The following is a 22538-nucleotide window of genomic DNA, read 5'->3' on the forward strand; positions in this document are numbered from 1 at the left end:
TGCTAATTCATTACTTTCATATTTCATATCTCTCATTCATCTGGAAGGGCTGGGAACAAGTCCAATTTTCTACCTTGCTTTTAAAATTCAGTGTCTAGTATATATTTGATAAGTAGAAAACAGAAATTTCAAGCTGAGTGGGTCCCAAATTACACATTCTAGACCCCTGTTTGACAACCTAGAAAGCCAAGATAAGAACCTCTATCTTCTGACTCCAGACTGAGTAAGTGACCAGCCTATAGCCCTTATCAAAGAAATACTCTTATATATTAAATATATGCTAAGGAAAGGAAAAATGCCATAGAAAGATATGTCTTTCTTCCCCAACCATGTCTAAAGGAGAACGAAGGAAAAATGAAGTATTGTAGAGTTAAACAATCAGCATTTCAAGTATGGGGGACATAGTTTTTATCTGACTTAATGGAATGAAAATCAGATCTTTTTTTTTTTTTTAGAAATCCAAAATTCACAAGTAGAATAAGTCTCCTAGCTTGTGAAGAAGAAAATCTTAGAACCAAAAAGTAGAGACATCAAGAAACAATAAGCTGCCCTTCTGAGAATTCTGTTTTACTGTCCATAGCAACTAAAGACTGTGCTTTTTAGCAGAAACCCAAGAGTCTGTTGACAATAGAAAGCACATGCCTTTGTAAAACTCCCATAGTAATCAAACATCAAGGAAAGGTAGTATGTGAAATACAGGCAGGCGACTTAATTTTTCCCTAGGAAAGTGAAGATCAAAAGAATATCTCTATTCTACCACGGAGACACCCCCAGTCTTCATTCTCCCCACTGGGGGACCAAGCAAATTCCTTGGTTTCTCATGTCATTACCACAGGCTGAAATGATGTAGCAATAACAGCAAACAGGGGTGTCCCCCTGCGCCAATTCTCTAATCAGTTTCAAAGTATGTTTTGTTGGTTCTCATTGACGCCACTCAAAGGAACTGGTCACTCGTGGTCTCAAAAGTTTTACAACAAATTGTGTGATTAAATTCCTTAAACACGTCTGTCCATTACTAATCCTCTTTTGCCAACATCCCTTTCAGAGAAAAATTGCAGCGCTGCATGGTGCCTGATTTATATTTCATTTTGAGAACAGGAAGTAAAAGGATTAAAGTTAAGGATTAAAACACTTACTCTTTACTGCATTTTTTCCTCCTCCCAAATGGCTTCCTGGTTGCCATGGCTACTGTTCACTGGTCCTTAGCCCTGAATACACATCTCTTTGCATTAATAAAATATTTTAAATAAGACTTCATGAAAAACAATAGGGAAAGTAGCTTTAAGTTCAATTGCTCTTGAAAAGAAGCAGCTAGAATTTTTTAGAAATCTTTTTTCTTTGTCCTTTTATTGGAATCTTCAAGAAGGAAACTTGAACTAAAAGACAGTACAAGGACAATCTAAAGATGTACAATGCAAAATCAGAATCATTCAGCAGGGGCACAAGGAGAAAACTCTGAGATAGTGAGTTGGTCCTGAGATTACAAACCAGTGTTTATGTGAAGATTAAAGGTCCCTGGGAATTTCTCAAAAGTTGCAATACCACAGAACATTTAAAAGACAAAAATGCACGTAAATGCATGTCGCAATTCCAAATTGGAAATACCAGCCAGGAAATGAAAAACTGAGGTTTTCATTACCCAGAGTTAACTTAACCATATCAATGTAAGTATCATTGCTTTGTATTCAAGTTGCTTGAGATCATGGTGGCAGTATCTCTAGGAGTGTGGCCAAAGGGGCCACTCCCATGAACAGCATGTGCTGTCAGGGCTGAAGATGTCTGCATGTATAGTGCACATGGGTGACGCTGAGTTAGGCATCCAGATGAAAGGGTGAGGTTGACAAGTGAGCAGACACAACTCCATTTGAGTTGTTCCTTTAAAAACCCTCCACTGACATTCATTTTAGAATATACTGCCTATATTCCTTTAAAAAGCCAAGGAAAACTGAGAAGAGGAACATAATAAAGCTCCATTTTAACTTCTATTCTTTTTTTTTTTTTTTTTTTTTGAGACAGAGTCTTATTCTGTTGCCTGGGCTAGAGTGCTGTGGCGTCAGCCTAGCTCACAGCAACCTCAAACTCCTGGGCTCAAGCGATCTTCCTGCCTCAGCCTCCTGAGTAGCTGGGACTACAGGCATGTGCCACCGTGCCCAGATAATTTTTTCTATGTTTAGTTGTTTGGTTAATTTTCTTTCTATTTATAGTAGAGACAGGGTCTCGCTCTTGCTCGGGCTGATCTTGAACTCCTGAGCTCAAGTAATCCTCCCTCCTCAGCCTCCCAGAGTGCTAGTATTACAGGCATCAGCCACCACGCCCGGCCTTAACTTCTATTCTTAAAGTCCAGTAGCAGGATAGGCTCTGGTATAAATTGTGGAGTGACTGCTAAAGCACTATTCCATCCATTTTTTTTTCCCCAATGCTCCCTACTGCTGGGTTTTACTCTGCCTTGTCATCCAGTAGTTTCAAGTTATTCTTTTATTCTCTCAGGGGCCCCACTCAGGACCAAGTATACTCATTATTTCTTGCTTTTTCCAATCCCATATTCCTATTAAAACCACCTTCCCTGTATAGTATCTACAGAGGACAGACACAGCTACTTTGTGAAAACTGGCAATTGGAGCCATGTTGATACACATTAATGGGAGTGAAGGAACTGTTGCATTGCCTTTGCTATATAACAAAAAAATTGCATAGGGATCTCCTGGAGATAATCTCACAACTGGAAAGAATGACTGCAATGGTGGCAACTCTGTGCATTCTGAAAGCATAGCGGGTATGGATAATTTTAGATGGCGAAAGAGTTGGGGGTGGGTGAGGAATTCCCAGATCAAACCAAGAGATAACTGATGCTACCTACCAATGAGCAGGATTGTAGAATCTAAAACAAATGTGGATGTCAATGGTCAGAGTACAATACAGACTGGCAAGATAGAGAATCACGTCTTTCAAATATCCATGGTCCTTCTTTCCTGGTTTCAGTCTTTTCTTTTTGAAATTACTTATAATTCAGGACTATCCTGAAGACTCAGGTCAGTCCAGGGCAAGCTTAAGCTGGGGTTTGGCTGTCCTTGCACATCTGCAATCAAAGGGGACCAACAGGGCCCTACTGCTAAGAGGCAATTCTCCACCAGTCTCTCATTTTTACGTGTCTTATGAGCAGAGGCTCGGACTGCCTTTTTGGACTGTCTTTTCAAAGATGTTTATGTACCAAACAGCTTTGAAAAACCAGGACAGTGTCTCCTTCCTGATCAAAGGCAGGCATGCTTATGTCCATTATAAAAGATTCAAGTTCCCTGAGCTCAGAGTTCCCGTCCGGTAACACAACCCACTAAGGGTGCCTAGTCTTCTCCGTGTTACCTCGAGGGAGCTGGGACTTAAGAAGCTGACATAAGAAAACGATGATGCTCTAGATACCGTGTTTCCCCGAAAATAAGACAGGGTCTTATATTTATTTTTCCTCAAGAAGACACACTAGGGCTTATTTTCAGGGGATGTGTTATTTTCCCCTCAGAGCCTCAGCTTGCAGCACGCACAGGATGGCCGGGACCTGACAGGGGGAGCCGACCTTGTTGGTGGGGCTGCCCGCACCTTTCCGGTCGCCTCTGGGATAGTAGCTGTCACGATGGGGCAGATGAGAAGGGCTGCTCCTCTTCTTTACCGCTCCGCGATGAAATGAGTGGGTTGTGCGGATACATTGCGTAGCCACGCACATCACTGGGGCTTATTTTGGGGGTAGGGCTTATATTGCACAAATGCTTAGAAATCCTCCTAGGGCTTATTTTATGGGTAGGTCTTATTTTCGGGGAAACACGGTACTACTATTGCTATAAGTAATATCTGCCTTTTGTCTCTGACCCAGGAAGCCCATGTCTTCTGCCAGCATCCATGAAATGGTGACAGGCTAACTTGCTAGTTTGTAACGAAGCTAAAATCTGACAGATTCTTTGCAATTCCTGCCACTACAGGGCCATCCCTAGGATGCATATGGCACTGGGCAAAAAAAGTTGGGGAACTTGTTCTTGTCACATTTTTAAATATAAAATAACAAGGTTTTTTTCCTATCTTTAAAAAGGAGAGGGGGAATGGAACATCCTTGATTGCTATTTTGAGTACACAGAAATGCAATCTGATTTCTGTATTTGCTTATGTACAAATGAGGAAATGTCAAGGATGTTCTTTGCCCTATCATTTCAAAACACAGTTTCTATTCAAAGCCCACAATGGGTAAACATTATCCAAATTCCTATAGCTGGCGCTTGAATGCTAAGCTAGCCCAAAGCACTACTGTGAAACAGAGCTTGTCTGTTGTGCCCTGCTAGTTCTGTACCTACATTTTCCCTTTTGACTCTCATTTTTCAGAGCCCAGTGATGTCCTTGAGGTACAGAATGAGAAAAACTTCTCATGGCAGTAATTTATAATTTTACCATCAAAATTTAGTGATCTTGGGTCACAACCCTGCAGGACTTTGCAGTATGATTATCACCCATCTGAAAGAAAATCAGAGCTAAAGTACTGATTGTGCACAGTGGTGTCATGCATTATTCCTTCAAGGTAAGGGGTGGAGTCAAAAAGCTGCCTGTGTATAGATACTGTGTACCTCACACAGTATTTGAGATACTGTGTATCTCAAAGTGAGAAAAGTTAAAATTTTATTCAGATCATCCATAAGAAAGTGCCCTTCTCATGAAATGTTACTGTGTCAAGGAGAAAAGAAGAAAGTATTTGCTAAGTATTTCCTATATTCTGCAGTCTGGGCTTTCCACTAAGTCCATTCACATGCATGATTTCCCGTGAACTGACAATAGCCCTATGGAGGTGGGCTGTTTTAACGTGAACTGGAAGCTCAGAGAACATAAGCAATTTTTCCCAGAATCAGAGCTGAGATGCAAACTCAGTCAGGTCCAAAGCCTTACTTGTTCTTCCACAAGAAACAAGTTAGAACTACCACTGTCAAAAGACCAATTTAATTAAATGAAGAATCAGAGTCTAATCAAAATGGTGGAACAATGGGTTGGCCTTTGTAAGAGTGACATCAAAACAGAAACCTTTAAAAAAAGAGAAAAATCTAAAAATAAGAGTTTATAAATATATATATAGTAAATTTGTATGATTAAAAAATTTACACAGCAAATCAAGTTTAAAAAATGGCAAACTACTAAAAGATTTGCAATCTGCATGACAATAAGGCATTAATTCAGTTATATGAAAGAGTTACTTCAAAACAGTATAAAAATCTTCATAGAAAAATGAGAAAAGATCATAGATAATTCATAAAATTGAAGTACAAATGGCTAACAAACGTTGAAGAAATAATCAAATTTACCAGCAATCTAAGAAAATCTTACATACATTTATTACGTATAATTCATCTTTCCATTAGTTATCATACTGTATTCTCATTCTCTCTCTCTTTCTTTCTCTCTTTCTCTCTCTCTCTCTCTCTCTCTCTCTCTCTCTCTCTCTCTCTCTCTCTCTCTCCCTCCCTCCCTCCCTCCCTCCCTCCCTCCCTCCCTCCTTCTCTCCCTCCTCACTGGTACGGTGTAAGAAAAATTCAGTTTTATATAGTCTTAACAGAAATTCAAGTAAACTGTTATAAATTTGGAGGACATCAATTTAACAATAAATTAAGAATTTATTCTAAGTAGTTCAGCACATGCACTAAGATCTATGTACCAGCATTTACTTATAGAATTGTTCATAATAGTAAAATCTTTAAAACATTCTAATTGTCTAAAAATAGAAGACTGGTTAAATGAAATGCAGCATATCTTTAAAATGTAGCCATTAAAAGTATAGTTACTGATAAGGCAATATATTCATTATATGCTATTTAGTAAAAAGAATCAAAACATAAGGACTCCATAATATGTTTATATATGTAATAGAAAAATATATGGCAAGTCACCAAGGTTAAGCCATCATGATTCACTGAGTCTAAGACATATTTTAACATCTCTGAAATCAGGGCATGTCTTACAATCAATAGTGTCTTGGTTTCAATGGAAGTGTACATGTGTCTTTATTTCTTTTCATCACTTCTATAATTTTAAAAAGATGGACTCTGAGCATAACAAAGTACAAGGTCTGTCCGGAAAGTATCTAGCTATGTAATATGAAAAATACAGACATTTACTGAAGAAGATACAAAATACAAGAAACATTGCACATGGAACAATGATGCCTCAGTCCCTTTCAAAGTAGGCACCTTGGGACTTGACACAGTTCTCCCAGAGTCTCTTAACCTAATCCATACACATTCAACATTCTCAGATGTTCTGCTTGTTTCAGGCCTTCTAGAATGTGGATCACTTTCAAAAGATTCTCAACCATCTTTGAAGCGTTTGTGCCACACTTTCACTTGTGCTGTACTCATTGCATCCTCCCAAAAAGCCTTCTGAATCATCCACATCGTTTCTGCGGAGGAAATGTTCGAGCTCAATTCAAAATTTGATGCAGATGTGTTGCTCTACTAGCTCAGTAATTTTGGGCTTTTATTAATTTTTTTTTTAATTTCAGAATATTACAGGGGTACACACGTTTTGGTTACATGAATTGCTTTTGTACAGTTACAGTCAAAGTTGTAAGTGTGCCCATCACCCAGATAGCGTGCATTATAGTTGATAGCTATGAATTTACCGGTCCCCTCTTGCCCTCTCCAACCTGCTTGGTTTCCACTGAGTTTTACTTTCATGTGTGCACAAGAGTGTTGAACAGTTAGTTCTAATTTAATAGTGGTTACATGTGGTGTTTGTTTTTCCATTCTTACAATATTTCACTTAGAAGAATGGTCCCCAGTTCCATTCAGGTTGTTATAAAAGGCATAAGTTCACCATTTTTTTAAATGGCTAAGTAGTAAGTACTCCATGATATACATATACCACTTTTTATCAATCCACTCGTGTATTGATGGGCACTTGGATTGATTCCACATCTTTTTTAATTGTGAATTGTGATGCAATAAACATTCGAGTGCAACTGTTTTTTTTTTTTTTTTTTTTATAAAATGCCTTTTTTTTCCCCTTGGGTAAATCCCCAGTAGTGGGATTGCTGGATCAAATGGTAGATCTACTTTTAGTTCTTTGACGTATCTCTATACTACTTTCTATAGAGGTTGTACTAGTTTGCAGTTCCACCAGCAGTTTGTAAGTGTTCCTTTCTTATTTCTCTGTTCCTTCTCTTCGTCTGACTTGTTTAGCTTAAAGGTGTTGTCTTCAAGATCTGAGAGTCTTTCTTCTGCCTGATCAATCCTGTTCTTAAGGCTTTCCACCGTGTCTTATAATTCCTTAAATGAATTTTTCATTTTCAGAAGTTCTGTTTGTTTTTTCTTTAATAATTCAATTTCTTTGGAGAATTTTTCATACATTTCCTGCACAGGTTTTGTGGTTTCTTTGTGTTGAGTTTCTATTTTATCTTGTATTTCACTGCACTTCCTTACAATCCATATTCGAAATTCATCATCTGTCATTTCAATCTTTCCGTTTGGGTTGGTATCCATTGGTAAGGAGTTATTATCTTCTTTTTAGGGGGCCCTTTCACTCTGATTTTTCATTTTTCTGGAGCTTTTTCACAGATTCCTTCTCATCTGGCCTCTCAATTGAGAGCCGGGTGTGGTAGTGCTGGCTAACTGGCTTGTCTCTGGGTCCCTGAAGATCAATCCCTGACTGTGCCGGGGAGAGAAGTGCTGGTCCTGAATTAACTCTGGGGTGCTCTAGCAGGTGCGATGAACCTCTTGGGTTACCTCTGACCTGCTGTCTTCACCCCTTCCCAACAGTGTGTTCTGAGTTATGTCCTCCAGCTTAATCTCCTTGATGGTGGGTGGTATTTGTGAGTATAAATCTGCCACTTCCTGTTTGCTCGAGTGGGAAGGTGCTGTGATTAGCTATGAGGCTATTCTCCCATCACTGATTGCAGTTTACATGGTACAGCCAGCTGCCAAGGTATTTTTTTTTGTGTGTGTGTGCTTGTGGTGAGCTCTGGTCCCCCAGGTGGGACACACAAATACCCCAAGCTTTAGGAGAGACTCTGTATCTCTGAGGGGGAAATGCAAGACAGATTGTGGCTGGAGTGTGAGAGTCCGAGAGGCTGTGCGGGGCTCAGAGGTTGATTTTTCATCTGCTATGGGGAGACACTGGTATGGAGCCCATCTCTGCAAGCTGGGAGGGACGTTCATGAGGGAGGGGCCTAATCATGTGATTGCTAAGGTTCCGGGTCAGGCTCTTTCTGCCCTTGTCCACTAGTACGGTTTCTCTGTGGGGTAGGGTGCTGCTCAGTCATTATGAATGCAAAGGCCACTTAGTGCCCATGCTCACTCAAAGGCGTCTAGGGCCCCATTGACTTGTACAGCAAAGTGTCACTGTTTACACATGCGCATTGCAGTCTGCTCGCCCTGGCTGCCAGAATACAACGTTGTCACGCAAACTATTCTCATTATATTAACAATGGCTGGATACTTTCCGGACAGACTTCATATATAACAACTCTGGTATATACTACCTGGTTTGTATCTTTTCCACAGAAGAGAGTGCTGAAGGAGAAAAACAATTAGAAAAACAATTGCTGGAGATGAGGTAGGGGAGGAGAGTAAAGGAGACAGCCACACATATACTGAGCCTAGAATTCAACAAGATATTTAGCAAAAGTCTCTCATGATAGCGTTTTGGAAAACACTGAGAAACCTAGAACTGCTGATGGCACAGCTAGGTGTAGTCGTAGTTGGATGAGCCACTGAATCTACAGAATGTTGATTAATGGAAATATGCCAACCTAACTAATTGCCTTGTCTCCTTTCACCCTAAGACCCTAATTCATTCCCCATGTTGCCACCATAATTATCTTTATAAATCACAGATCTGACCACAGTCAAATATGTTTAACACTTCCAGCAGGGCATATAATGTCCTTTAGCGTCAGTTTCTTTGTCAACCTTTTCAACCTCCATAGCCAATAAATGACACTGCAAGTTTCACGTGACCCTTGCTGAAACTGTATTCTACAGCCTGAATGAAATGGAGAGGAATCAGATCCATATGCTAAAAAATATCTGGAATCTGGGTAATTAGAAACTAGGAGTGGATTTCTACATACATCATGTCACTATGCAAAAGAAAAATCACCCTTGGAAGACAGAACCTGAGCCCATGTGTGGATGTTTCAGAAAGGTAGGTTTTTGACCCTATAAAGAACGTCTGGACATATGAGACTTGCTAATAAAAAACCCCTACTCAAAAAGATCATCTTAAAAGTCAGAAGCTTAAGATTATATAAAGAGGCTTTATAACTATCTTTTGGGACTTTCTAAATGTGATTCCCATACTAGGCTGCAGATGGATGAGGTGACATTTAAGGATTCTTAAAATGCTGATGGATGACACAGTTTAGACCTCAGCTGTGTCCGCAGCTGGCCCCATGTAGTGGCGGTATGGCAAGCACCCATCCTAATAATCCCTGTGGGAAAAACATCTTCCTATTCTAGTTAAAAGACTAGCCTTAATGAGGCAGCAACTATCTGTGGTCCTTGAACAGTTAAACTGAGTTAGTCCATACTCAACAGAGGAAACGGTGAGTTTTTAAGATGTCCCATGACACTTCCCTAGAGTTTATATAGAGGGCTTTGAATTGTCAAGTGGGAGAATAATCTTTTGCCAGAATGTTTTGTGGAATGCCACAATTGCAAACAATGTGTCAAGACTTAATGGACGGCTTTGCGTTAGGCAGTATTAACTAACCCTGGCGTGTATTCTGCAGGTCTTTTGGCTGGCAGGAAAGCAGCATACCACCTTTTGGCATCATACTTGGCTCCCTTCCCACTTCTAAACTTTCTCATTCCTCAGAAATGAACTACAGAGGGCAGAAGTAATAATAAAAATTCACCCTGAATCTAAAGGCCAAAAGAAAAAAATAATATATATAAAATGGCTCTGAAATGTCAAAAGCATTACATATAGGCAAAATAAGGCCCTTTCTTTGTCACTATTACTACGATTACTATTAAAGCATCTGAATCATGGAGATTGGATTCCACTTGATGAGCAATTCAAACGGAGCCTGCAGAAGGCTCAAAGATCTATCAGTCAAGTTTCCCTAACTTCATAAGCCAGAATCCAACTAAACCAGCTGGAGCAAGAAAAAAAAAAACTCTTTTCCCCTTAGAAAATTCTTGCTGTTATCTGGCTTTCACCTTTTATGCTACTAATTAAAGTCCATTTCCTCAGCAGAAATGAAGGATGACAAACCATTTTCCTGTATATTGTGGCACCTTCTAATAACCGTCACCATCACCACCACCATCCAAGGCCACTTGTCCTCTCCTCCAACGACTGGGTCCCATCTGTGTGTGGGATTGCACCAAGTACGGTACATGTGTTTTCTCATTAATCTCCACAACAATCCTACAAGATTGCTGTTACCATCTTGACGTTCCAAATGAGGGCCTGAAGTTCAGAGATATTAAATAACTCATCTAAAGTTATATCATTAAAACTGGTGAGTAAGGAAGTCCATGACTCAGAAGTCCACATGACAAAGAAATGAGCAGGTCACTTACATAAGAGGAAATAAAATAGCAAATAATTATAATAACAAGTAAATAATGGTAAGTCTTCTGTCAACTTAGAAAAGGTAAATTCAGGAAACAACCAAGGCCTAACGGCTGTAAAAGTAAAACTCTTGAACGTGAAATCTAGACCCATACATCTCTCATTCATATATCTACAGAAGGACTGACAAATGCCAGGAATTTCTGATCTAAAGACATATAGATTTCTGGATAAAAACGGGCATTAGGATAATCAGATATCTAGTGAAGATTTTAAAACGTGAACACAGAAAATGTGTTTCTTATGTAAAGGAAAAGTAGATATGTAATTAATTCACAATTATACCATAATCTCAGTTTCATTAATTATTTTTAAACAGCTAAAATCTCTCTGGGGGGGTAAATTAATTAATGGAGGAGTCTGGAGTAGAAAAACCCAGCTTACTAAAATTTCAACAACCACTTGTCTTCCCTCTTAAAAACCCTTAATAGACAACGTGTAATTCTAGTAGTAATACCTAACTTTTGTCGAGTATGAGTAACATGTCAGGTATCATGCTGAGTGTTTTACTATCATTCTCTCATTTAACACGATACAAATGCACTGTATTAGCAAACATTATATATAAAGTTATGATCAAAATGAATGATTTTAAGTTAACATATTATGATAAACTTGTATGATTGTGTAAATTCTCTGATATATACTGTAAAACATTAGTTTAAAAAAACACAGAAATATCCACTTTTTTGCTTAAAGAATAACCCACTTTCACTCTCCCAGTATGGTATCTTTAACTTAACTGTCACAAACATATTTTCTCTGAATAGTTAATGTCATAATGAAAGGGATGGGACCAGGTATATCCAATAATTAATTTCCTTTTGTTTTTCTAGTGAATAATCAACTTTCACTAATATAAAGGACACTTTGAGATTCACCATTTTCATGTAGCTAGGGTTACGTTCAAATAAAAATATCCTCAGTTAAAATTTAACATAGAGGATTTTAGTGTGTAGGTGTGATGGTCAGTTTTATGCATCAATTTGGCTACCTATAGTCCCTAGGTTTTCAACAAAACACTGATCTAGGTATTGCTGTAGAGGCATTTTTTAGATGTGATTAACATCTGCAATCAGCTTACTTTTAGGTAAAAGAAATTATCTTTCATAACCTGGGTCAATCTCCAACACTAGTAACTTCTGTGCCATCTTTACTCTTCCTTCCCCCTCACTCCTGGCATTCAATCCATCACCACTTCCTGTCCACTAATTTTCATCCCAACTGCCACTAGCTTTGTCCAAGCTGCTGTTAAATCTCGTCAAAGTGCACACAGTCCTAACTGGTGCAATTGCTTCTAGTCTATGTTCACACCCTTCCTTCAATTCACCATCCGTTCCATTAACCTGCCCCTTATCCACATCCAGCTTTAACATCTCTGACTGCTTCAAGGAAAGGGAGCCTATCTTACCATTTTTTGTAACTCGAGCACTTAGCAAAATATCAGACACCCAGTAAATATCAGATACGTGTTTGCTGAATAATTTGAAATCTGTACCAGCAGGAGTCAATCCTCCAGGGCATGAGAGGCACAGAATCTTCTTAGCTGGGCACAGTCTTCTGGGGTATTATAACTAAAGCCAGATGAAACAGTCACTAGGAGTCCTTCATTTCTTTTAGCCCAGAGACTCTTAATTTCAGAGGGTCAGTGAAATCTATGGAGCCTCTCTTCAGAAAAATACATTTTGCATATAATTTCTAGGAGTTCATGAGCTTCCTAAAACCCATTCATCCATGGACCACCCCCCTGTGGTTTATGGACCCCAAGCGAATAACCCATGAAGAATCAAATATCACAGGCTCAAAGTTTTATTTTAATTCCCTCTAGTTTGTGTTCCAGTTTCCTTTCCTTTGTCTGGATCTTTTTCATACTATTATCTAAGCGTCCATATGACCCAGAAAGACTGGCTATGGTAATCACTGAAAGATGACTCCACCCACAAGAATATTCAGTTCTCAGAAAAGAAGATATTTCCAAGGATACTGTTGGTCTGTTGTTAGTAACAGTAGACCGCCGTGGATCGCAGGTCTGTGATATAACAATGCTTTCTACTGAAATAGCTCCCCTTTCACCTCTGGGGCCCCATGTTTGCCTTTCAAGTTAGTTGCAAAGATGGGGAAATGGAAAAACCAGGAGGATGTAACTTGAGCTAAGTCACAAAGCAATTCATGGCACTGCTTAAAAGAAGCCCACACCTTCTGACGTCCAATCCAAACATTACTCTAAGACACGGCCACCTGCCCAGTATCCACCAGGAAAAGTTTTTGCATTAGGCTTATCCAAGCCCTGGTGTAAAGTCACCCTGAAAATAAATCTTCACAGCTCAGAAAGCCAAGATACAAACAAATGAGAAAATATTGCCCATGGATATCAATGATGAAAGACAAGAGAGAATTCTAGAGGGAGTGGTAATTGTACAAGGGGTGTGAATACTTTGGTGGAGCGAAGAGTGAACTCTGGAGAAGGACAATGGTGAACTACGTCATGATATTTCAGGATACTATATTTAGGCGGCACAGCAGTGAGTCTGAGCTAAATGCTTTTATTCCAAGATCATTTTCATCAAGAATGCACACAATTTAATAAGATAGGGAATGAGAAGCTTAGAAGGCTTCTGCATGTCAGTCAATCAATCAGAAAAGCAATTATCTAGGAACTATTTCCATAAGGTAGCTGTGCTAGGCACGGTACAGGCTGAACTGCTCATTAAAGCACCTGTCAGAGGGTCCCCATTCCTTACATAGTTGGCCACAAATGTGCCAAAATCCTGTATCTTTTTTCGTCCTGATTAAGAATTTTCAAAGAGAACAGAAATAAAACTACTTTGCTACATATGACAAAGAACTGTAATGTAATCAAGACTAATATAAAAACCCATTGATCTTGCTGTTGCTTTCAAACAATAAAACTTAAGGCTTCACTCCTTAATGATCTCTATCATTTGCAAAGGAACTCCCACGTATCGTGTTCCAGAAGCACTTTCTGTGTGACTTTATCACAGCATTCCCCCTACTGTACTAAAAGCAAAGTCTCCATGTGTCTCTAGTTAGAATACAAACTTCAGGAGAGCAGGGCCAGGTTTTACTTGTCTCTAAATCGTCCCAGCTGGCACAGGGCCTCACCTGTACCGAGCACAGCAGGTCCTCGAATAATGTCATATACATTATAGCCTTGATGAGAAAGAGAAAACTGATCCCTGGTCATGGCCACCTTCTGGATGGAGTCTGCACAGTCTCCCCATGTCTGTGGGAGTTTCCTCCCACATCCCAACCATGTGCATGTTAGGTGAATTGGTGCGTTACATGGGCCCAGTGTAAGTGTGTGTGCACGTGTGTGCGTGTGTGTGCGTGTGTGTGCATGTGCCCTGTGAAGGGATGGTGTCCTGTCCAAGATCAGTTCCCGCTTTGCACCCTGAGCTGCCAGGATGGGCTCCAGCTACTCGCAACCCTCAACTGGAAGTAACTGGGTAAATAATTACCATACTTGTTTTTATTAATCTTTCTGAAATGTATGTATGGCTCACATTTATTTCAATGTTTAAATATCAGAAGGGTTTTGGTCTTTATTTAGAAGTTTGGTAATGTTTTTGCAATCAGAAATATGCTGTAGGAGTTTAACTCTTGTTTTATCAATTAGCCTATGGTAAAACTGGTTTCATTAGATGTCATTTTGCTTAAAGTTGCAGTTTCCAGGAACCTGTTGCGGACATAAAGTGAGCACTTCCTGTGATTATCAGAGAATCACAGATGCCGACTATCTGAGTCAGTTTTTCACAGGTGGGAGAAGCACGCTATGCTTTTCACTGTCTAGCATCCAGTCGCTCTCGTGCCATCTTGATTAAGGAGGACAGGCTGCAGAGAGTTGCAATTATAGCAAGCTAATGATCCTGACATCTATTGCTGTGGTCTAGTAGCACCGGGTTCTTTTATAGAAAAAAAAAATGCTCCAACAGGAAGGTACAGTATTTTGACTGAAACAATGCTTTTAAAATTTTCACAGCTAATGCATTTTTTTCTCATTTCTAACACGGTTATTTGAGTATGTTCCTGCTTAAAAAAAAATGCTCATCTCCTTAGAGAAGCCTTTCCTGCCCATCTCACCTCAATAGCCCACCCCCTGGTAATGTCCTTATCAATTTCTTCATTGTTTCCCTGCTTGCATTTATGCTGCTTATTTGCTGTTTATCCTTTTGTGGTCATTGGGCTTCATCAAGAGAATGTGGCTCTCTGAAGGCACAAAACATGCCTGCCTTATACACGTTTGTATCCATGGGTCTAACCAGGTGCCTGACACACAGAAGGTGCATAATAAATAGTAGTTGAATGGAATAAATGAAATTCTTTGAGATTGTACTTCTTAAATAATTTAGTAGAGGAGTAGTTGGAATGATGTGCTCTGGATGAAAAAGAAGAATGTTTTGTTGGCCAAATAGTTTTGAGTAATGCTTAATGTTATCTTCCCCATGGAATACCGGCATATCTAAAGCTCTGAACGCTCTTGAAAGAAAGAAACCATTGAATAATTATTTAAATTGGAGTTTCCTAAACTAATATGACCAAGGGAAAAAGGAGTGTTTTAAAATAAATATCTAATAACATCCTGTAGAATGCCTTCTAAAGAACACACCTTGGGAAACAGCTTTAAGTGCTTAAATAAGACCCCTGAGCTATTTTGGTAGATATTTTCCTGAATTTATAAGGCCAAAGACAGCTATTCTGATCACTCAAGGAAGGAACAGAAACTTATCCTCACTAACCGTTCACTCTCATTGACAACCTCTCCCAACTCTCACAAATGTGGCTTTTCACCTCCTTTTAAATAGCTGCTATCACCATGTAGCATCAAAATGTTCTCAAAAGCATAACTGGCATCACGTTGGGCCTACTTAAAATGGAAGCCTCTAAACAACTGGGTTCAACTACAAATCAGTGCTGTGAACATATGGTTAAATTTAAAAAAGGTGCCTTGTTTTAATTTAAATTTAACTATTAACTGACAATCACTATTGTTAACTAAAAAATTGTGTTTTTACAAAAGCATCTCCCAGAGCCTTTCTTGAAATAAGTTACTCTCAACTGAGGCGTCAGGATATTCAGGTGTGTCTCACCATCATTTTTAGGTGTGAGGTCAATAATCTGTCACCAATAATTATTAAAGTACAGAATTTTAAGACTCGCTTAAAAAAAAATAGTGTTGTTTGAATGCCATCTCTGTAACGGCATCACTCTCCCTCGCTTGCATTCTAATACAGTTTCTTAAATGTGAGACAGTAAGTTGAGTTCCTCCTAAGATGGTATGTCTGTGATATGTGCCTATTACTAATATTCCATTAACAGTAGGGATGATTTTTAATTTATTCCTGAGCAGAAACAAGAAAGAAAAAACGAAAAGGAATTGTGCAATGTGGGATGGTCCCTGATTGTGTGCTCCACTTGTGCATGCCATCTGCCCTCTAGACCATGACAGAAAGCAACTCACAGAAAAAGTGAGCCTCATTAGTCCTTTTAATACATGCTTCAATTTAAATGAAAATAAATATATTTTCACATAGCTTTTCAAGACTCCAAGAACTGAACAAAGCAAGGTGAGCCGATGTGGTACTTAATGGAATTATTTGTAGTTTTGAGTATATCTGGGGCAGGGGTGGTGACCCTGAACAGATTCCAAAAAAATCGCTATTTCTACACGGAGAGAGTTGCATCCTCCAATAAACTGCTCTAATTTAGCCAGAAAGCTATACAGAGCTGTTCTCTAAGTAGGAAATATAAATACGTACTGCATTCACACATATTTCAAACGCTCTGTTTGGTTTATAACAGCCTGTGTTGAGGTTGCAAAAGTGAAAGTCATCAACCACCAATCTCCGGGGATCGAAGGTCAATGTTCCACAAACATTTAACAAATCACAACCGAAGTTGAGAATCTTTGTGGAAGTGTGAAATGGATGAAAGATTCATGTCACCTCTAACTTCTGGCCAGGCATTCTTTGCATTCACTTTTTTAAAAGTCCATTTCGATAACAAGCTAGAGTTGAAGGAAACCTTCCTGCTTATGGCACTTCCAAGGTGAAAATGAAAAATTCTGATAAAGCCCATAGCCTTGAGGAGTATTTCAAGTGGCTTATTGCCATAGTTTTCTCTTATTTCACTTATTCATTATCAGACAGAATTGAAGGACAGATTCTGCCTTTTGCTCCATAGGCAAAATTCTATTCTCAGTGGAGACCATAGCTGGTGACTTGAGTATTTCACTACTCATTTATCTGTGTAGCCCTCAGTTTAATGGACTCAAGATCTGCAAAGCACATTCCATGGAAGAAGCCAGTACATCGGCTGATGGGATGTGTGGGTGTGCACGAATTATGCAAAGAGAAAAGTTACTCTTCTGCATGCAATGAACCAAATTATCCCCGTTCCTTTGCAGAAGAATTTTTTTTTTTTTGCCTTTTCTCTTCTTTCTTTTCACAGCTTGAATAATGTTTAGCTGAGATTTCAGGTTTTTCTTGGTTTTTGGTAGGATGCAACAGGTGTGGGAAAGGGCCACATGCCTGTGGCCAGGACATCACTTACGAGATCTCTGCCCTCCTAATATATACTTATCTTATGGCTATGGGTGCCTTGTCACTGGCCTCAATTGCAGAGTAGGGCTCTTAAAGCCGGAAACGTTAAGACCAAAATAATGTCATTTAGTGTCTAGGGGGAGGTTACAAAGAGGATTAGAGGCAAGCAGGCAGGCAGGGTATATTAAATGAGTCCGTGACTAACAGGGTGTGACAGAAAAGGGTTTTATTCTTTTCAACAAAACAATTCCCTAGGACTGGGACCATTACTCCACTGTGCCTTTATCACCTTGGAATTTTTATGGTTATTTTTGATGAATTCACATTTTTGTAAGGGCTTTTTTGAAATGGTGCCAGTTTTCAATTTTTAATTAAAGTCGTAAATAATCTTAATTCTGCCTTAAAAGGTTTATTGTTTCTTTCTTTCTTTCTTTCTTTTTTTACTAGTGCAGCCAGGAAATATTTCAAATACCAAGTCTTGATGTGAGTGAGCAATCAGAATCTCTCCAAGGTCTAGTAACAACATTGTACCATGTAAATATTACACACTGATATATCAGCACAAGATTTGGAAATGTGGATTGACTGATTTCAGGTTTATTAGCAACAGCTTCTCCTGGGAGTGACATTTCCGCTTTTTGTTGGATAGAGGAAGAACTTTCATCATTTAAATTTTACAAATTAATCCATCACAGATTCATAAAGGATTTTTTAAATCTTCAGACAAAAAGGTTAAAATTCAGAAAGTATAAACATCATAAACTTATCACTAAGGGCTGGGAACTGAAAGTCAACCAAATCCAATTCGACCATTTGTAAAAACAGAGTGAACATCAAAAGCTAACTCATTTGAGAGACAATATCTCATTTTAAGTAAGATAAAATTAAAAGAACTCTACAATATTTGACATGAGATTATAATACTAGTCCTTGAAGCTATACTCATTGTTATCTAGATTGCCTATTGAAGGCTGTCTGCAAATTGTCAGTAAAATTATATTTTGTAGTCTCAAGGTCTGTTTTTCTTTTTTCAATTAGTACTTCAAGAATCTTTCACACAATCAAAACTACTCTTCCTTTTATAAAGGTTGAAACATACCATGTCTGAACAATAGAAACCATTAAGAATTCCTGAAAATATCCCCTGTTATATTTCCATACCTGTTAATCTAGGTTACCTTCTTAACTTGAACATCACATTGTTGCTTATTTGTCCAGAATACTGATAGGGGACTTATACTCTTTCATGTCCACGACAGTTGTTATTCTCCACGAAGGTACTGTCCAGTGTTACTGACAGATTTGCTATAACAGTAAACCCTCACACATTTGGGACAACATGGAGACAGAGAATGGTCTGACTTGGGAGAAAAACCTCTCATCTAGAAAGGTTTTTTTTTTTTTTTTAACAAATACAATTTATTACATCAAATTTACAAGATATACACAGATAATGACAAGAACCATTAGAGACTGGTCCTGCTAAAAGTAGTTAAGAGTATGCAACAGCAATAATGATGTGTTATTTTAAGAGGATTAAACATCCTCCTTTCAATTTTATTTACATTATTAATTACTTTGGCAGTTCCTTTGCTTTTCTGATATAAGAACATATCTAATCCATGCTAAATAATCATAGATATCAATTTATTAGGATTCCAATTAAAGAGATTTAACTACATTTCCAGCAAAAAATAAATGATTTTAACAATTGGTTTACAAGAGTAGGTTTATATGCAATTAAGAATAGCAATCAAATCCCTCTGACTTAGCATTTTTCCAACACACAGATCAAATTCTTTCCATATATCTGCCCTTGGCTGGTATTGTGCTAACACCTCTTACAGAAGAGAAAATTTAAGTAACAAAAGAAGACTATAGAACAGTTCCCAAGAAAAAAGTGTTAGATTCATATAAACCATGAAAGAATGCAAGATTTCTAACTAGAAGCCACAGTGATCTGAAAATCCTTTCCCATGGGGTTCAATCACTTGAAATAAGTTGAGTCTTAAACTGCCCTTAAATTTGTTATAAAAGGGTCCTTAAATGAATCAGGTACCCATCTCAATACAAATGAAACACTCAAAAAGCCAAGGTCAGCTCAACATGTTCTCTGTCACAGACAAAAGATACTTGTTGGTCCAAAAATTTAAAAATTCAGTTATTAGGAAATGCCTTGAAAGGTAGTAAGCTCCCCATCTCTAAAAGTCTTCAAGCACAGTATGGCCAACAACTCGCTAGAGATCTTATACAGTTAGGACAGCAAGTCAGGTGGGCTGGCTGGTTGATCTTTAACATTTCTTCTAAATCTAAGATACTATGATTTTTATGAACTTTGAAAGTGCAATAGTCCCTCATTGATGTCAAAGGGATTTTAGGTTCAATTCCTTTTGCAAATTTTCATATACAGTGCCTATCAAGAAACCTGCTTTTTCTCTAAGATTAAAGAAAGGAATGCTGCCCAGGGATGGTGGCTCAGGCCTGTAATCCTGGCACTTTGGGAGGCTGAGGTTGGAGGATCACTTGAGGCCAGGAGTTTGAGACCAGCCTCAGCAAGAGTGAGACCTTGTCTCTACAAAAAATAGAAAAATTAGCCAGCCACTGGTGGCACACATTTGTAGTTCCAGCTACTTGGGAGGCTGATGCAGGAGGATCACTTGAGCCCAGGACTTTGAGGTTTCAGTAAGCTATAAAGACACCTCTGCATTATAGCAATTGATTTACAAGAGTAGGTTTATATGCAATTAAGAATGGCAATCGAATCCCTCTGACTGACTGAGCATTTTTCCATTATAGCCTGGGTGAAAGAACAAGACCCTATCTCTCTCTCTCTCTCTCTCTCTCTCTCTCTCTCTCTCTCACACACACACACAGTAAAGCATACTCTATACTTACCCTAGAGAGTCACATACCTTCTTCATTAGAACTAAAATGATTTTAGTGAATTGATATTTACAAAAAAAAATACTTCTCTACAAAAAGGCTTTTTGAGTTGTTGTTTTTCCCAATTCAATTTTCTGTAACTATTTGGGTTCAATTTCCATAAAAGTCTCATTGTTAGTTTCCAGTTTAGGTGACTTTCACTAATTTTCTCTGATTCCTATTATGTAAGCCTTCCCCAGAAATTGCCTGGCTATATCAGTTATGCAAACCATAGCCTTGCAATTACTTCATGGGGGAGACATCCCGCCTCAAACAGTTTAAAGCATGCTACACCTTGAGAAGTATGAGAATTTCCAATGCCTTGCAGAAGCTCCAAGTGCTGCAAAAGTAACTTAAATGTACTTTTCCTGGCTGAAAAATTCTCTTTTACAATTACCTTTTTCCTTGCTTGTTGATCTTTGGAAGAATGTGCCTTCACATGCTTTCTTAGGGAACTTGGGTCTGTGTAGCGTTTGGTACATCCTGGAATTTGACAAGCATAAGGTTTCTAAATAAGAAAGAAAGAAAGAAACAGCTGTGGTTAAATCATACAGGTAACTGGGGAAAGTTTTACTCAAAGACTACTGGCTTCAGAGCACGAACTGGTACCAAATGACTGGTGTACAATGCTGGGTAATACTCATGCATTTTAATTAGAAAGTCCAATAACTGCACCATGGTAAAGAGAAGAGTAAACTTTCAAAAAACAAAGAGATGGCCTATTCTTGATGATTGTGAAGAGACTGCTTGAGACTGCACTGTAACCACGGAATCTCCTGTGGCACTTTTTGATGAGGAAATTATTAGTAAGCATCTCCAGTCATACTTACAGTTACGTTTCCCTGAGAATAATCTTTGGTACTGTCAGAAACTAGTAAACACATATTCTTTAAGGGTTCAGGTAAAGAAGCTGTAGAAAAGTCCAGAAAAGACTGGGTACGTTTCAGAAGAAACCTGATTCAGAAAGAGAGAAGGAGAGAATTAAGGAGAGAAAATTAGTGTAAAGTGAGTAAGAGACAGTAGGTTTCAAACAACAGACAGCCAGAGAAGCATTAATATTATTAGCTGCAGAGGAGTCCCGCTGCTGAGCCTGAGATACGTGAATAAGGTCTTGGCTCAGTGCGAAGAGAACACAAATTTTGGCTACTCCAATTCCCTCACGCTCTGAGGTGTGGAACTTAAGGCTCAGCCTAGGATAATTTTTTATTTTTGTATCCCTGGTGCTTGGTACATAATAGTTAGGAATGAATGAATGAATGACAGCACCTCACATCCATTCAAATTTCAATACCTACTCCTATTGTTATAATAAAATTCATGTCAAGAGTTTGAGACTGACTCTTGAGTTGTGAAATAAATCAAAATCTGCATACTTCAAAAATTGAAAAACTAAAAAAAAAAATCACAGTATTAACTGTGTTTATAAGATGTATTAACAGTCACTGATCTACTAAATATCTCATCAGGTAAGGTATTATGATGTGAAGTGTGGCTCTAAAACAGGATTCTTACTCTAGAAACCTGCTACACTATTGAAAAAAATTGTGACTTTTTTTTTACTGTTTATATTTTGCTCCTTTTTCTGTTTTTATGTGCATGCTTGTCATTTTGTGGGCCAACAGGTATGTGGATTACATTATTTTCCTCACTAGAAGTCACATTTATGATTCATACTCCTTTTTTGTGTGTGCCATTTTTGATTCCCAAAACAGGGAAAATCATGAGTATATAATTTGACACGCTCAATTTGGTCTTTTTTGCTTTTTTGGTGTTTTTGAGACAAGGTCTCACCCTGTTGCCTGGGCTAGAGTGCAGTGGTATCATCATAGCTCACTGTGACCTTAGAGACCTGGAGTGAAGCAGTCCTCCTGCCTCAGCCACTGGGAGTATAGGCGTATAGGCGCGCCAAAATGCCCAGCCAATTGTTTTAGTTTTTGTAGAGATGGAGTCTCACCATGTTACCATGTCGCCCAGGCTGGTCTCAAACTCCTGGGCTCAAGTGATCCTCCTGGCTTAGCCTCCCAAAGTGCTGAGATTAAAAGCATGAGCCATCCCAACTGGCTGACACACCCAGGTTGAATTCTATATTTGATATCAGCTGTGTTCACTGACTGACTGACTAATTCAATCATTCAGCAGCTCTTATGCTTCCAGGATGTGCTGGGCAATGTGTTCCCTATTAGGGATCTAACAGTGAACAATGGATGAACCTGAGTCAATTATTGATTAAAGTCACTTGCCAATGAATTGCCATTGGGAATTCTGAGTTTGCCTGGCTTTCTTGCACTAGCCTTCCCTACCTGCCCCAGCTTCAGGAGAGTAACTGGCCAATATCTTTACTGGCAGTCACATTGTGACCACATAAGCTTATGTTTTGAGCATCAGAGGTGATGCTGCATGTAAAAAAGGCTTTATGATGACTATTAACATGTTACATAAATTGATGCCCTTATTATTACA

General features: G+C 38.7%; 1 protein-coding gene across 1 annotated transcript in view; it reads right to left on the reverse strand.

The window, feature by feature from the left end:
- GLIS3 (GLIS family zinc finger 3) overlaps positions 1-22538 on the reverse strand; it is a 438302-nt gene that overhangs the window by 79963 nt on the left and 335801 nt on the right. Inside the window, exon 6 of the mRNA XM_012737636.3 lies at positions 20476-20586. Coding sequence (XP_012593090.1) covers positions 20476-20586 — 111 coding nt within the window. The remainder of the gene's footprint in view (positions 1-20475; positions 20587-22538) is intronic.

This window comes from Microcebus murinus, chromosome 12 (assembly GCF_040939455.1).
Source record: "Microcebus murinus isolate Inina chromosome 12, M.murinus_Inina_mat1.0, whole genome shotgun sequence".
In the NCBI taxonomy this organism is placed as follows: Eukaryota; Metazoa; Chordata; class Mammalia; order Primates; family Cheirogaleidae; genus Microcebus; species Microcebus murinus.